The sequence below is a fragment of the Acanthaster planci genome, linkage group LG04 (genome assembly GCF_054643075.1).
Source record: "Acanthaster planci isolate LZ-2023a linkage group LG04, COTS_SCS, whole genome shotgun sequence".
Lineage (NCBI taxonomy): Eukaryota > Metazoa > Echinodermata > Asteroidea > Valvatida > Acanthasteridae > Acanthaster > Acanthaster planci.
The window spans coordinates 18986068-19003079 of NC_141780.1; the positions used below are offsets into that span (position 1 = coordinate 18986068).

At 43.6% G+C, this 17012-nt stretch overlaps 1 protein-coding gene across 1 annotated transcript; it reads right to left on the minus strand.

Annotated features, from left to right (window-relative positions):
- Window positions 1-3: 3 nt before the first annotated feature.
- Window positions 4-17012, minus strand: LOC110986944 (inter-alpha-trypsin inhibitor heavy chain H3-like). The gene is made up of 17 exons (XM_022249293.2): window positions 16500-17012; window positions 13918-14007; window positions 11781-11953; window positions 11101-11211; window positions 10431-10569; window positions 9651-9932; window positions 8271-8437; window positions 7696-7817; window positions 6988-7136; window positions 6010-6411; window positions 5473-5634; window positions 4459-4636; window positions 3099-3170; window positions 2497-2610; window positions 1538-1723; window positions 1108-1284; window positions 4-889 (listed from the first exon to the last, which is right to left on the minus strand). Exons 1-17 carry the CDS (start codon window positions 16632-16634, stop codon window positions 663-665), a joined length of 2886 nt encoding a protein of 961 aa, XP_022104985.2. The 5' UTR covers window positions 16635-17012; the 3' UTR covers window positions 4-662.

Here is a 17012-nt window from a genome sequence, read left to right on the forward strand (position 1 = left end):
GTGTATTAAACATCATAACTTTTAATCTCCTGTCGTTCAAACACTTGTACCTTTTGACTGCCAGTAGAATCGTCACCCCTATCAATCCTTGAAATAGCTTTGCATACTAGACTATAGCCATTAATATAAAATGGCAAAATGAACAACATTTACGCTAAAAGCGGCATACGGTTAAATTCGTACTCGCTCTCCAACACAAACGCTGTCGCTGTCAAAATATGAGTCAAGGTATTCTGTAACAACGATTGGTTAAGAGTAAACACAGGCTTGGCAAGAATTCAGGTTAATGGAAATAGCGTGAGCGCAACCAGTAATAGAGAAAGCAGAAAGGGTAACGACCGAAAGTGTTGCCGAGGTAAAACTCTGCCAAATTCTTTTGATCAAACTTCGCCAGAGACGTCACGCCATTATAAACAAAGAGAACCCAACGACATAAAGTGAATGGAATGCTAAATGTTTGAGTAAAATTATGTACTAACGTTGATTTGGTGTTTTGGTCCTTTGACTAAAAATTAAGCTTACAGTACTGTTACGTTTGTCATTTTGGCATACAAGGATATTAGAAGCCGCTCGTACAAAAGACCATTATAAAAGTTCAGATTTTGGGCTTTCCTCAAAAACAGCAGTTACAGCATTCAGTATGAAAAAACGCTGATCTTGTCTTACGGCATCATCTCTGGAGGCAGCAAGTAATCGGTGTGTGGACCGTCGATGAGACCGTGGGCATTATCTTTCACGTACCAGCAAGGCTGCTTACGACCCACCAGATTGTTCAGCCGGGATCGCTGGACCACATCCACCCGTCGGTCCATGACAGTGAGCTCCGCCACCACGCCGTCCTTCGGCTCGCTCTGCGGCTTGACCTGGATCTGCCTACGCTGGAATTGCCCTGAAATGGTTCCAAAGTGCAGAGAGCATATTTCGTTTCTTTCTCCATGGGGGGAGTCAAATAATTTTTTTTCTGTTGTATTGCTTGACTTCGGGGCAAATAGGGGTTAGTCACACTCTTTCAAAGTTCGGGAAGTCATAATTTCCGTTCATGTCTACACAATTATGGTTTCCGTTCGCATATTTTTCGGGGGGGGGTTAACAGAATACTTGGCTTACCGATCAGTCCATGGACCTCCCCACTAAAGCCTTCGTGGTTGACAATGTAGAAGCCCAAATGGTCCACTTTGAACGCAATGTCTGGGTTCATACGGTGTAGCATGATAGCTAGGCTTATAGCCCCGTCATTCCTGGTAAGCACGGCTTCTTTGTTGTGGACAGCCAATGACCAGTTACCTGAGTAAGTACACCATTGAAAAAATGATGATGAATTGTGATTATTTATACCATCGTTTACAGAAACAAGAAAACAGTATGCAATAGACTTTGACTTGTGGTCTGTCTCCAAGGCACCTGCGTTATATCAAAGTGCGACAAGTGGCAAAGGGAAAACTGATGGAAGTTTTAACCATAGCAGAAAGGACACAAGGGGAGAGGAGAATAGATTTCAACGAAATTAATGAATGTCAAGGTCTGATGAAATTTTCACCTCTTTCAACCATGACGGAATTTTTCCAGGACAGCACCATGTTTCCGTCCAAGGTGACATCCTTCGTGGAGAGTTTGACGGTGTGCCGTCCGAGACGTATCCCGATGCGGCCGAAGTACGTGCGGGTGCGGTCGGTGCCCGGGACAGGTTCGGGTGCTGCCACTATAAAGCCCGTCACCTGAATACCTGTGACGGTCATTGAAAAAAAAAGGTGCGTGCATTTACTTGACAGGTTCCCAATGTATTTTGGGCCTTAACGCCGCCCAGCCATTCGGAAACCATGCTGAGGAAGTATAAGCTGATATCTGGAAAATGATATCAATGTCCACGCATACAATGCAAAGTCTACAGCTTCCAATATTACTACCAAAATTACCTATTAAGAAGAGAGTTTAGACATACTTTGGATTACATTGAAACACAAAATTTGACAGAGGAAACAGAGAACTGTCAAACATTAAACCGCATTCTTTAGTCTAGTTCAAATGTGTTTGGTGAAAAGTGCAAGAAATTATCAGAATGACGACAGGAAACTCGCGCGTTTGGCTATGCGCTCATGTTAATCGCTCACATAGGGATCATGTAAACAACTGGATTCGGCTTAGACTTCAGTCTCGCTGGTTCCACCCGTTTTGAAGCTGCGTTCGAAACCGCATATTCAAACTCTGACGGGAACCAGCGAAACTGAACCCTAAGCCGAATCTAGTCTCTTCGAAAACGCCCATGGATCTCAGTTATAGCTCAAAATACGGGCGTTTCACAATAGTGCGCCACCAAGAACTTGCAAGGTCTCCTGGGGATCAATGATCGACCCTTTTCAAACGCGCATTTCGTACATTGGCCACCACGTTGCAAACTCTTGGCGGCGCACTACTGTGAAACGCCCATATTGCTCTGTGTTTGGTGCTTGTACCAACGACAAAAGAGTAAAAACTGGTAGGATGAGTAAATTCATTTACCCAATTGTGCATCCGTCAGGAGATTGAACACTTCGCCAGCTTGGCCCAAGATGTCAAAACATACGGTGACGTCACTCGTCGGGACATGCACCACGAAATGAGGGTCACTATCCGCTGGGGAATGCCAGAAAATGAAGGCCGATTTTTCAAAAATGAGAAATTAGCAAAGTGCAAGCACGCAATTAATTGGAAAGAAATGGCAATACAACCCGGCATCTGAAAAAAATTAATATTAATTTGAGTTTCACAGTGATGCAGAGTATACCTTAGAGATAACCGGTTTCGTCATTTTGTCTGGTTCGAGAGAAATGATACCCCCCAACAAAGAGAAAGCATCAACAACTAAAACAAGACAAAGACGACCAAATTCTGAAAAAGAAACCAAATAAGAGATCCCTTGAACAAAACAGCTGCTGCGTACATCAGGTATGTTCTTCAAACTTGATATTGGCTGAAACCATACCAAAATGGATGATCTCTCCGAGTGGCTTTGAATGCCCGATGTACGTCCACTTTTTGTATGTACACCCATTCTGTGACGAGCTTGAAAAAGTGATATCTATCTCGGTGAGGAAAAATGATGAGATGAATGGTTATCTTACCATATCCTCCGCCACCACCTCCGGACCTTTGGCTGCCTGCAGGAGAATGGCCTTGTCTACTAGCGCTTCCTCCTTTGGAAGTGTGAAAGAGAAACAGGCAAAATTTATCGTTCAAAAATCAGGGTTTTATGATAATGACTACTCAGAAATATGGCTGAATCTTCTCAAAAGTGGAGGGTAAGGGTTGGTTTTAAGAACTGGTACGCTGACAAGAGGATATTGGATTATTATGAATCGACAGCGATTTTTAAGTTCACACATAATTATACAAGCTCAGGCTACAACAATCATACACAGTGTACTTCGACAACCAGAATCAGATATCATTACTGCGGTGACACAACGCTCAAGGACAGGTGGTGCGCGCGCGTTAAATGCCTCTATGACCAATAGGGGTGACGTGATTTGCCGAATGCTCGCGCGTGTCAAACTGGAGAATGTGCGTTTGCTAACCTCGTTCCTGTTGGTACCGCACTATGTTGGTTCCCACCATGTCTTGCGCTAGTGAAAGAAGGCGCAGCCCGTGGAGTTGAGGTTGACGTTTGAGTGTGGTGCATAGAGCTATATATGAAAAGTACAGCGCTGACTCATGTAGGCCGACAAAGTGATGCCTGCTGATCTTGCTCGAATGTTAGGGAAACATTCGTTTTAAAATTATCAGCTATGGATGTAAATAAACGTGCCATTGGTCTGTACATGTGAGCCTTACGCATGCGCTGACATTTTCGTACGCCGTACTTGAGCGTTGCATTTAGAATGCACAATTCGATATCCACTCTATCTCATTTTGAATGCTCTACAAGCACGCACATGGGTTCAAAATGTCTGCGCCCAGGACAGCGTCAAGTTTTCTCCGCCCGGAGTATGAGAAGTTAGCGCTCCAGTTTTATATATAGCTCTAGTGACACTGCAGTTTATGGCGTCTAATTGGATCAGTCTATATAATTATGTACAGGAGCAACTACTTAAAAGCGATATAATACGAATGTATTTTAGGACAGAGATTAATAAGGTCCGGTTCACCACCAACAGACCCTACACTCTCGATCCGGCCCCTATACAGAGTCTTCTTAAACAATTTCCATAGATCTCATGGAAGCGGCTTACAGACTAACCACAGATGCACGTACATTTCCATCTCATTTCTGTGCACATAATGCTAAAATAGTGATAACTGGTTATACACTGCACACTACCTAACAAACACCAACAAAGAAGAGACAAAATGAAACCTCGATATCCCGATGGAAACAGGATGAAGATTTTTATAGCTCTGGTGAAAAATCACTAATAAAGGAACACTGGATATGAAAGGGAAACCACTGCAAAACAGGAGAATAAGTATGGACTAGAATGATACCTGCGTGTTGGTTTGAAGGAGAGGATTGTGGTCTACTGACGGACTGACTAGAAGAGGTAAGAGTGTCTTGTGCCGGCGCCTGGCTGTCACCAGCTTCGCCTTCCAGTGGAGAGGGGACCTGGTCGATCTCTTCCGGACGCACAACCAGGAGAGACGTCAGCGGAGTGACGAAGTGATACTACGGAGTGGATTCAATGTGAAGCCGTTAAAACCAATCTGTACTTTGTTAAAACCAAGAACCATAGCCCTGTAAGAATCGAAACGAGTAACGTACATAAAAGAAAACAGACGAATAGTATTTCACACCACGACGTGGCTTGTCGTGTACAGCTCCCACACTGCAGAACTATTGACAACCCAACATAGTCACTTCGTGGCGGGTCGAAACTTCTACAAGCGCGAGTGTCACTTAAGTTCGATGTGAGAAGAAATACCAACTAAAACTTGAGTTGGTGACGGATTTTTTTTAATTCGATATACCGAGTGGTGTCGAGAATGACAGCCATAATGTTCTCACTCCCACAACTCCGTTTGAACGCAAACGTTGTGCAGAAATCACCAAGCTGGTTTGCTCTAATACCGTGACCAGATCAGAATAACCCACAGCAAATAAATGAGATCTGATTGAACATCAGAATGGAGCCTCCTCGTGAGGAACTCTACCGTGTTTACTACTGTGACTATAATGACCTTTCTGAGGGTTAAGGCTAACTACAGGGGCTGTTCATATGCAGTGTTAATTGGCAGGGAAAGGAAATAATCCTCCTTCTTTCGTATATCAAAGAAGAGGTCCCCTTAGAGAGGGGCACGGCGGCCTTGGACCCCCGGATAGTCACTTGTTCAAAACCAAATTAGAAAGTTTTTTGGTCGAGTATCCTTGTCCAAAATATATGCAATGCAACTCGAGCCAAGAAGTTTGAATAAACCATAAATAAGCCTTAACAGCATCATGAATTATGCACTTGAGATCTGCTGGAGTTACTCTCAATTATATAGCTTTGTACGGTCCATTACCCTCAGTGACAGGTCCAAAGCTCTGGCTTTTAAGTCCTCCTTTTCCTGGCGATCTCGCGAGATCTTCCGGGCTTTGAGGAGCGACTTGATATTCAGGTAGGCCCACAGGCGCTGACAAAAATCGTCCACAGCGTGGCGGCTAAGCACTGCAGAAGCAGGAGTCTACAAGTGTAGGTGAAAAAAACCAGTCAACAAAACAGAGGCCTGGTGTAGAGGCCAAAACGTCAACATATTCCCCACATACAGAGTGTAACGCTTCTCCGCGTAGCTTGGTGGCCTACTTATCTGTGGCATGTAGCTCTCACAATAGGCTTATGTTTTTGCCCACATCTTGCTCCGATATCAGAAAGAACTGAAGGATTTACAGTGTGTATTTTTGAGCCTAATGACCGAACCCAGCTGAGTGCTCCCATAAGTCTACGGGCAAATTTGACCCATGTAATTCTTAAATATTTCCTGACAACCGAAATTACTCGGTTTCTCATAACTTTTTCTTCTCCGGTGTTGGGCGCTCATTATACTTTGAACGCGATTTACCTGTATATCGACCATGGTCTCTAGCTGGATAAAGGTGTCCATGGAATTGGCCGTCACCGTAGCCATCAACTCCGTGAGTCCGCTCTCGTGCAACATGAGTTCATTGGACAGCTGGCCGGCCACAATGATCTCCGTCCCCTCGAAGTAGCTGAGGAAGTTAGTCTGCGTGGTGGAGTTCACGTGGTTGTACTCGATGTTGACGTTGAAGAGCAGCGGGGTGGCCACCTCGTCGTAAAAGCCCTTGAGCTGCAGGGAGGCGCTGCCGTCGGCGTAAATCTTGCGGGCCACGCCCTGGTTCTCCGAGGCCAGGTTGTCCAGGAAGTCGTGGTCTAAATCATGGCCAAAGCCCAAACAGAAGAGGGAGAACTGGCCGGCGATTGCCTCCTTTACGTCATCACGAATCTTTATGAATAGAATATGGGATAAGCAACGGGAAAGCGGTAATCAAAAGACAAATCGAGATTAGTCACCAAAAATCCAACACCTGCTTCGTTGAAAGACCTGAAGAGGGCAGACAAAGCCCACTTACGTTTTCCTTGAAATGCCTGGCCCAAAATACTTTGCAACATCCATACTTTCTTCACACATGCCCTCCTAGCACAAGAAGAGAAATGGTGAGTGCTGCTTGCCTTTCAATTTTGTAGTCTTCCTCCAACACAAAGGTTTAAATCTTCTTTATTGTGTTCTTTTGCAGGCAAGTTTTATCAAGCTTGAGAGCTACAACACGGCGCACTGAGCACTTTTGTAAATTTCACCACAACCCAATCATCATCGCTCTCTTCCTTGTTTGCCACTAAAGAGGCTCCATATGTTGTTAAGCTTCGTCGTTAATAGGCATGCAACATAATAACGTCACCCTTCGTTTACATGTGCGCTTTCCTATGGCAGTGAGGTGGGACGCCATCCATCGGAGCTCCCACATTAAAACGCGCAAGTAAACCAAGCGTGATGTCATTAAGTTTCCGGTCTATTGCGGACCTGGTTTTGATTTGTGACACCCGAGGAGGGAAGTCCGTCCGTCAGCATTATGATCATGGAGTATGCCTCTCGCTGGTCTTGCCTGTCCACTAAGGCGGATGTCTTGAGCAGATCCACGGCCGTCATCAGACCACCGTGTAGGTTAGTGCCTAGCGACCAGGAGAAAAAAAAGTTGCGTCACTTCCTGACCACTGAAGAGTCTATTATATTATCTCCGCGCGCGAGGTTCTGAAGCCCGTCCGGACCTCGACGTGGACAGCGCTTTAAGTCCATTATCTGACAATCTTTTGCTTCTTATATTTTCCTCTTCTTCCAGCAAATGATCTCAGCATATAACATGTTCTATCTCTCTCTCTCTTTCAAGATGGCAAACGGCTGTTAGAAACCTTCATACGTTTATCCCTGGGTTTATCAGAAATAAATGGTGAATACACTGAGAAATTAAAATCCGATACCCAGTCCACTGCTTTGAAATTAACAGAATAAAATTATGTGAAGGTAAGAATGCAGTCTATGCAACTTCTTTCCTATTTGAGGCTGCATCCGAATCTGTTGTCTAGAGCTAGGTCTAGGTCTTCACTCCATTGAAAGTGCGTGGAGACGCGCAGACAATGGACCTAGCCGTAGCTCTGGAAGCCCGTTTCGGACACGGCCTTAGTTGTCTTGCTCCTCTCTCTCTTCCATCGTCCATGCTGTAATCTCACTCACCGTACAGCGCCCGCAACCTGCCGACGAACTGCAGGGCTTGCTGTATGGTTTCGTCCGTTCTGTCAGCCATCCCCTCATACTGCCACACATCAATATCATCCGTGAAAGTCACAATGTTAAGTCTGCAAAGAGGTAACATGTGATGTGTTTTTTATGCATTCGTGTGACAAGTTTGTGGTTCACACCCTTCTGGTGCAGTTGTGTCCGCACATTCAGAATGCAAGGAGCAATGAAACGAATTAGTCTCCTGAAGTTTTCATTTTTCCAAATTTTCATTTCAGTATTCTTCTACATGCTACTTTCACAAATCTCCACGAAATCTTACACCAGTGCGCAGATTGGAAACGTGAAAGGGGGTTGATCAGTGTTACTGAGACTAAACGTTGAGCGATGTGGTGCACACCTACGCAATTGGTACAGATAGGAGATTTGCTGAAGCTCTAGACCTGTGACGATCTAACTACTTTCCCTCAGGAAAAACTTAAAAGTGTAAGTATAATAAAGAAGAGCCGCAGATTTACAAGGCCTGCACGTGATTTACTGTACTGGCCAGTCAGCTTCTTCTTCGCTTTTACCTATCTCCCTCTCGGATGTCGGCCAGGATTGTTCTCATCGCTTCCTGCGTTTGATCCATCTTGGTGCCCCCCATCGATCCGCTGACGTCGATGACGAAGACGACATTTTTTCGGGCCGGTGTCAGCCCCTCCGGGGAGAAGTAATGCACAAAGTATCCATTCATCACCTGGCCAAAGGAATATACGGCTCTTGTGGGTCGAGTGATTCAAATAAACAGCCGGGAATGAAAAGGGTTAATTTTTGAGATCTAAACTCTGGGGCGAGTGACAATGTTAGAGAATATGTTTTTCGTGTTTGTCATCTTATTGCGTAATTGTAAAATCGGAAAAACTCCCTCCTCTAAGAGTAAAACAAACGGGAGAAAAAATGACGACAAGCTAACTGTCTATACAGCCACAGGACCGACAGAAAAGAAACACCATCAGAAATCAATCAGTATCCAAATACAATGTACTCATTTCCAGTAGATCGTTCAGAATGATAATGTACCGTGTATTTCCAAACCACAGATCACAATGATAACTCATAAACACCATGTTGTCATAAAGCACCGAATACGAACCGTACATGTTTTGCTTGATAATTATGTTGCAAATTATGAAGGTAGATAATTGGCTAACTTGACCTAAACACCAATGAATTGTTTTCATGTTGAAAGACTGTTTATCACTTTTCATGGAAATAAAAATGACTGGGTTCGAATATAAAAATAACGACTCTCGAAAGTAAAGACAGCTATTTTTGCAATAACAAATTACTTGTCTCAAAAATGAGAAATAAATGCGTTCAAAAAGATAGCTATAAATATAGCGATGGCACTAAAGGGATATCGTACAATTCGTCGGGTGCCTGGAAGAAGGCCGTAAGCGTTTACGACCTTTTGCCAAGAAACATAATCGCTGCAACTGTATGTATGTATATATACAACTGTTTTATTTTAATGAAATATAAAATTTCTTTGCAAATACATGTAGATACAAAAAAATCTTGAGTCGTTTGATAAGTTGTTCAAAGGTTGCTTTTTGCACAGCCTGTGATGATTTGGTAGTAAATTTTAGCCGTTCTACTGAATAAAGAGAGTGTGTTTTTTTCTCCCTTTTACCGGGATCATTTTGTCTATGTGATCGTGCTTCCGGGTAAAAGGGCGTAAGCGCGCTTAAGACCTTTTGCCGGGCACACGACGAATTTGAATCTTAAAAAGATGAAGTCTAATTTTAGTCATGTCCAGTCTTACATTATACTTTGGCATAATTCATCTGGACCTTTCATTATGGACTACATTTCATGGTACTTTACTTCTGTCTTCTGTGCTTCACCCTCTGTTATCAATCAGAAGTTCCAACCATCCATTTTGAAAATCGAACTCAAAAGCCACATACCTGCAGGTTCCCGGCGCTCAGATCATGCAAGACATCGTACTGGACTAACAGGTTACCAATGATTCCATTAGCACGCTCCATCTTTTGCTGGTCCTTCGAAGGGTGGAACTTGATGTGGGCTCGATTCTGGGACATCTTGTCCAAGTAGACCACATCCTGTAGCGGTGAGATGACGTCATTGGTGGAACCGCTATCTACAGCTGTGGACAGCCACATGGCGTCCATCTCCTGCAGGCCCTGCGGTTCCGTGATGTGAACGTCAACGTTCAGGCTTCTCACCACCTAGGAAAGCAAGAACATATCACTCCACATTACAGCCCCCTCTACTGTGCTTATTCAGAAAATGCACATGCCATAAAAATGGAGCTACCAGTGAGCCACTGCTACGGACTAAACAGGCTGCGTAAAAGTAAGCTCTACACTCTTCAGCGTGCGAACGGCATGAGTACGATCCAACCTAAAAAAATGCACTTGATGTAAGCAACATTTTCTGCCCCATTCAGGACAAAGATAGGTGCACACACGAACGCAGCCACTGAAGCTGGTTTGTAAATATTTGGCAACTGTGGACCTCCTTTAGCCACCGTCCAACTGTGGACCTCCTATAGCCACCGTCCAACTGTGGACCTCCTATAGCCACCGTCCAACTGTGGACCTCCTATAGCCACCGTCCAACTGTGGACCTCCTATAGCCACCGTCTGCAGTCTTTTATTTTCCAGTTGATCTTCAGTTCCCAGTTTGTTCCTGGAAATTTTGTTATTTGTTTCACGTCACCATACCTGTCCAGGATCAATGTTAAGCCGGTATTCGATGACACTGTGTCGACGCTGCAAGAGTTCCTGGTAGGTGAGGTTGAACACCACGGCCGAGTAAGATGCAACGTTAACGGAGACTCTGAACGTGTTGGGTCTGGTCTCACTGCATTTGAACGGATGAACAGAAACACCAGAATGTTCGAGAATTTGGTCACGTAGTTGTTGGAAGAGCCCAAAGGGAATGGTTGCAGGCGACGGTAGGCGATGCATCTACTGGAAAAAGGTTGCCAGGCCAACTGTGAGTGGCATTGTTGCCGGCAGGCCTGCCAGGTTTATCGGTGGCAGCCGACACCCGTCCGCAACGTTTTATGATGCATTGCCCCAAAAAGCAAACTTTCGGAAGAAATTCCTTTCTGTTTTAAATCTCACAATCAAATCTATCTATTCGGGAAAAATGATACCTTTTAATTGCTGATTAACTTAAGGATATTTTGGCTGATGATTCTAGAAATCTAAATAGGTGATCGAAAGTGTAAATAATTGTATAATAGAAAAGAATCCGCCACAACAGATGCATTATATTCCGTTGAAGCCGCGTTTCTTTGCCAGTCATGATTCTTGTTACTGCGCATACTCAGGGCCAAGTAAATCCACAACACGGTATCGATAAAAAAATTCAAAGACATGGACTTACTGTTGTTTAACCTGTCCGGCTGTCTGGCCTCGTTCCTTCGCCGCATTGTATTCTCTCTGCGCCGTTTCCTTCTCTTTCACCTCGGCTTCGTAAGCGACATCGTCAATCACCCTATCAAAGTTGGGCAGACGAGAAACAGAGCGGATCTGAACTAGAACCAAGATGATGGCCAAGAAACGTACGTACCCTCTGGTGTCAGCATTGCGCAAGCTCAGTGCATAATATCGACTGTAGCTCGGATGTTCAAACTTCAATTGTCACAGCAACAAAACGCAGTTGCTCTGGCAACAAAGTTCTTGCGCACTGAATGTTGACATTGAACCCAGATATGAAATTAACTCTATTTGTTCATATTTTACATGACTTCCAGATGTACTAAGTTTATAATAATTGTCATAACGTATGCACGGAAACTACATTGTATTACAAAGTATGAAAATAAATACCCTCTTTCCTACCGAAACAGGAAGCGAGTTAAGTTACAGTGAAATTCGTTTGTGCAAACACATCGAGATTTTATTCCAGTTCACTCACCGTCTGCCAACTTCATATTACCCACTGTACCCACAGGGTCTTTGGAATTAGACAGACAAGAATAATCACGTTGGTTCTGCAAAACCTTCTACAAACTTGAGTATGTCATAAATTTTTCGACACTACAGCCTATTTGGGCTATTTACATGACAAATTTGCTGATGAAAGCCTCTGAGGGCAGAGTGACGGCGAAGGTTGCCTCTTGCGGGAACTCCTTGTCATTGACCAATTTGCTGTTGATGAGCGTGTTGGCGAAACGAGCCGTGATGGAGGCCTCCACGTGGAAACTGTGTATGTCTGGTTTGTAGACACGTGTTGGCTGGAGGGAAAGGAGAGTTCGATTCCGTGAACCAACGGCTTGAGAGATATCGAACAACTCCAAAAATGCCTTTAGTCTGTAAATATGTGAAGAGTGGTATATCCAGGTTTCTTGGGGGGAGGCGTTCGTTAAAAAAAATCTTCATTTTCTTTTCCTTTTTAAATGCCAACATGTCCGAAAAACTCTGCTTGCGATTAATAACTACTTCCGAAAAGATGATTGTAATATGAATGGAATCGGGAATCGAAACAATGTTTTACCTGTTCCATATATTACTGTATTAAACATAAATCATTCGACGTAGGTGTATGCCACAGAACTTGTATTATGATTCCAACTGCACTTGGTTTGGATGGAGGTGATGGGATTCCACATTTTCTATCCCAACTACTTAAAATTTCCTCATTTAAATTTGGTACTCCTAAATTTCCTTAACCTCAGACTGCTGGCATACGACTATTATCAGGGAACAAAATCAAGTCCACTCAGAATCGTGTAGGGAATAGTTCGTTGTTCGAGGAGATACATAACATTCCATGGTAAGTTGTCCGTTGACGATTTAAATATCAGTCCAATGAAAAATTTCCCGGTATAGGTGCCATACACAGACGTCAATCAAAATGGTAGACATGCCTTTGGGAACTTAATATACTACTTTGGACAATTTTTTTTGGGGGGGCAGGGCGGGAATCTACCCCCCACACACACACTTTTCGACGGAGGATGGGCTATTGGATCATCCCCACACGTTGTTTGTGAGCCTATCTTGCAGCTTGATTTTCCAATTCTCAAAACGACCCAAAGAAAATGGGAAAACCTCAGTGAGACAAACTGAGTAAGTCGATGTCTAAAGCACACTACAGCTCTTTGGGTGCAGACCACTAATTCAAGTGAGAGTTTCTGGCCAGCTCATTAGCATTTAAAGTGCCCCCACAGTATCTTTTGAAAAAGGAGATTGTTTGGCCCCAAGAAAAATGGGTGAGATTGTGTAAATCGTCGCCAGGATCAACTCCATGGGTCTTTGAGCTTTCACATAAGAGCAGAATGGTTAAAAACTACGACTGAAAAAGGGTCCTAAGTGCCCGAGAAAGTTAAGGGTTGCCACTTGAAAAATGGCTGCAATCAGACTTCGGAAAAATCACTGTTTTGGGGTGATTTTGTTTTGTGGGAATAATTAAAAATGTAATCGGTAAACCAACAAAAAATTGAAAAGAAATTGAAAGATAAGTGACCAGACAAGAATTTCATTTGTGTTTCAGAAATCTCTGGGCCCTGAACAGTGCTGATTTTACACTGTTTTCAATGGGGCTTGAATTAGTGGACTGTACCCCTATGAGCGCAACAGAGTTTCCGGTCTTCTTTCTAACACGAGAGGGCGCCGTTGATACACTGCAATCACGAAAAATGGGTGAACACATCCGTGTCCGCAACCACAGCATGGTGGAATGCATAGCAATCAAAGACCAATAATTACTGAAACTAAGTCCAAATGCAGCACGTTTATCCAAATGATTGACCTCGGGTGAGTCGATGATTTCCTGGCACTTTAGATAATAATACGTAAATGATGTATAGTGTATTATTTTGTCTTGACGACAAGAGTGCGTGGCTATTTTGTTTTCGTTTACATCAGCATTAATAAACAAGAATTTAAAGTGCCCTGAACTTAGTTCGTTTCGACATAATGAAAACTTGTGCATATTTCTTTCTAATTAGAAGCAATATAATTTCTACTAGATATTCATCAGGCATTAAGGAAGAAAATTCAAATTGAAATGTAGAAAAGTAAAAAGGTGAGGTCGAGATCTGGGCGTGCGCAGTTTGGTCAAGTTAACCCCACTTATTGCAGTACATGTACAAGTAAGTAGCTCAATCGTTTGGTTTCTAATTATTCTCATTTTTCTTGTGAAGGGGCGTACGGAAACAAGACAATATCCTTGTCTGGTTCCCGACCCATAGCCTACCCTCATTTCCGTTGGATAGTCCTCATCGTCGCTCACATAGTAGTTGGAATACCCAGATCCACCACCAGAACCGGCTTGTCGTTCTTCACGCTGCAAAATCACCAACCAATACAGGATAAAATGTGCTTCCTCATTCTTTGAAATCGGTCGCACAGTACACGAGTATAAACTAACAAGGGAAAGATCAAATTATAAAATTGCATAGCTTAAAGCAAGTGGAATTCCCAAAATGATACTACAGTAATAAATAATATAACCAGCCTATGATTACCAATAAAAACAAGGGCGGATCTAGGAGTTTTGCAGTGGGTTGAAACTTTTCGTGCGGGGAAGGGGTACTGTATTTGTCACCTGAAGCTATTTAATCTCTTTGTTTATCCTTTAACTGACACGCAAATAGACCCCCTACCATGCCTACGTATTTCCATGATTTATGCTTTTTAGGGGGACTTGCAAACTTAAACGTAGGCCCCTTGGGTGGAATCAGCAGCCACCCCCCCCCCGACATTTATCCCGATATCGTCGCAGTGCATTTTTCAGCATCTGAACCTTTGAGAGTTTTAGAGTAACTCTTTGCGGTCATTGTGACACAACTTTTGTGAAAATTTAACATACCATTCTTGCGCAGCGCGCAATTTTTCGAAACGGGTCAGCCAAAAAATGAACAATGCACGCGGGCTGGCACGCTGTAGCCTTGAATTATAATGACAAAACCGTACGTCCGATTGAGCTAAAACTTCACATTTGTAATGATAAGGAGTATCTTTCATTTGTTCCAGGTTTCAAAACAAGCGAGCCCGTCACAGCGCCACAGCCAAGTTCTAAGTAGCGGAATCCACCCTGCCCCCGCCTGTGAGATGGGTCAAAATAACCCAGCTCTTTGAGAGTTCAAGGGAAAACAACGTACAGGTGTACTCTCTAAATCGGAAAGAATGAAACAGGGGACAAGATGAGTTAGTGTGAAAATCACTCTCTAAGTTAGATTGAAATACTTTGACAAAATAAATTCGGTCGGAGCTCCAGTGAAAACGAGATCTTTTCGATTGAAGAAATTTCACTCTAAAACGTCTGGTATCTACTCCGACTTCGGGAGTGAATTTTCACTCGAAAAGACTGAGTTTTCACTCTTTTGAATTTAAAGAGATGGTTGGTCTCCGATCGACAAGGGTAATTGGCTCAACTGTTCAAACTCTTGTTTACGACTTCAAAGCGTTTTAAGTATGTCAATGTGCCGCCGTGTGTATTATTTTTGTCAAAAAAAAAAGTGCCACTTTGCCAAGTATCGAGGTCAGTGAATGTTGAAAGACACCATCCACGTTTGCCAGCGGGATCATTGTGTGGTTACTTCCAGAAAACAATACCAGGACAGATTAGGGTCAGTTTATTGACTTTTGGAAAAGTGATCTCATTAAGCTGGTTTCCCTTCCGGACCTGACAGGACCCCCTAACCACAAATCACACTTTGTCCACAACAACACTGGCGGTGTTTCATTAATGTTCTCAAGGCTTTAACGACAATACGTGCGTTATACGCCACACCGACAACCCGGAGTTGCGCCCTGCGGGTAAACGCTATAAACATCGAACGGTGAATAAACATTCCAATGAAAGATGAACCAAGTGGAGAGACAATTTTGTCCCCTTCACATGGGTGATCCATCGGCGCGGTTTTCTCTCAAAATGTTCATGATCACAGGTGAGCGACCTTTTCAAAGGGTAAACCTCCAGTGCAACAACGCTGTTGATTGAACACGGTTGAACCATGGAGAAAGTCTATTTCATGCTTTGTGGTTGCAATGAGTACCAACCGCAACCGTACGTGCCGGGTTGGGAATTATATTGTTCAGGGCCAGTCCTGGGAATTTAGCCCGGTCTTGCCCGGCATCATGTTTGCCAGTGAAAATGTAGTGGAAGAACAAAACCTTCAGAAACTCCTCAGACCGTGCATTGACAAACTATTAGCCGTTCATGTTATACCACGTAGGCCTACCACTTCATCAAGCTAGATCCTGAGCATTATTACGAAATCGGACTGCAATAAATGTTGCCAAGATTTGTTTTTCAAAATGTAAGTTTTATCACTCGTAATTGCGAAACGCACTGTTTATGTCCAGTGGTGTGTCCAGGCATTAGGTCAGGGGCGGGCGTCAAAATGGACGTATTTTGAGGAGAATTACTGTCCAGATTTTTACATCCATAAGAGAATTCTAATTTTTTTTACAAGAATCTGGAGCCAAACAGCCTCAAACATTTGATAAAGTAATAAAATCTCGAACTAGCCTTCAGCCAAGGCGAGCACAGCACCCTCGGTGTTTACATTAAGCTCGAAAAAATACTTGCGCTGGTGGTGCCACTAGCCTTTTTCCCTGTCAGTATCAAGCATGCCAGGCACGTGCGCCTTGACAGGAGGTTAATCTCGAACTACCAACGGAACTCGCGCCAGTTCTCCCCAAATATTTGTTTGTGGAGACGGCGAATTGAACAATATGCCTCGGTGAGTTTATCCAGAATTGAAGCGAAAACAGAATTTGGAAGATTTCAGAAGTTCATGAATATTAACAGACTGCAATATTTGTACTTACATGGAGTACCACTTGTTCTTCCTCTGTCGTTTCAAACTCAGGAGCAGCCACAAATGCTGGTGCTGCTTGAGCAATCGGTGATGCCACCATCGCTATTAAGAAAAGCGAGGCCACCGTTAAGCGCAGGGAATCCATTCCGGCAAATCTGAACGTCTCTTCAATCGCCAAACTTCAGAGAAGGTGGCCGGGTAAGGACCGATTCTGGTTTCACAGTTCGACACTGCGAGAGTTTCAAAGGGCTGAGTTAGAACGCACAAAATGATTTTAAACCGACGGCACAACTTCACGCGTACACCTGCTTTGTTCTGTGGTTCTCGAAACTAGTCTAGTGATGAGCTGATCGTCAACGACACCACCAAACCAATAATACGATACTGCAGCAAACCTATACAGAAGTACCGATCTCCTTTACGGACACGGAGCGAGGAAACAGCATGGAACAAGATCGCCAACCCTCGTCAACGCCACACCGTAAATGTTAAAACAGGGAGAGAGAGCTACAGCTAACTAGCT

Coding starts and splice junctions, on each gene's coding strand:
- LOC110986944 (XM_022249293.2), bottom strand. CDS start 16,634: ATGGATTCCCTGCGCTTAACGGTGGCCTCGCTTTTCTTAATAGCGATG. Junction 14,008..16,499: donor AAGAACAAGTGGTACTCCAT/GTAAGTACAAAT, acceptor GTGATTTTGCAG/CGTGAAGAACGACAAGCCGG. Junction 890..1,107: donor GGAGGTCCATGGACTGATCG/GTAAGCCAAGTA, acceptor GAACCATTTCAG/GGCAATTCCAGCGTAGGCAG.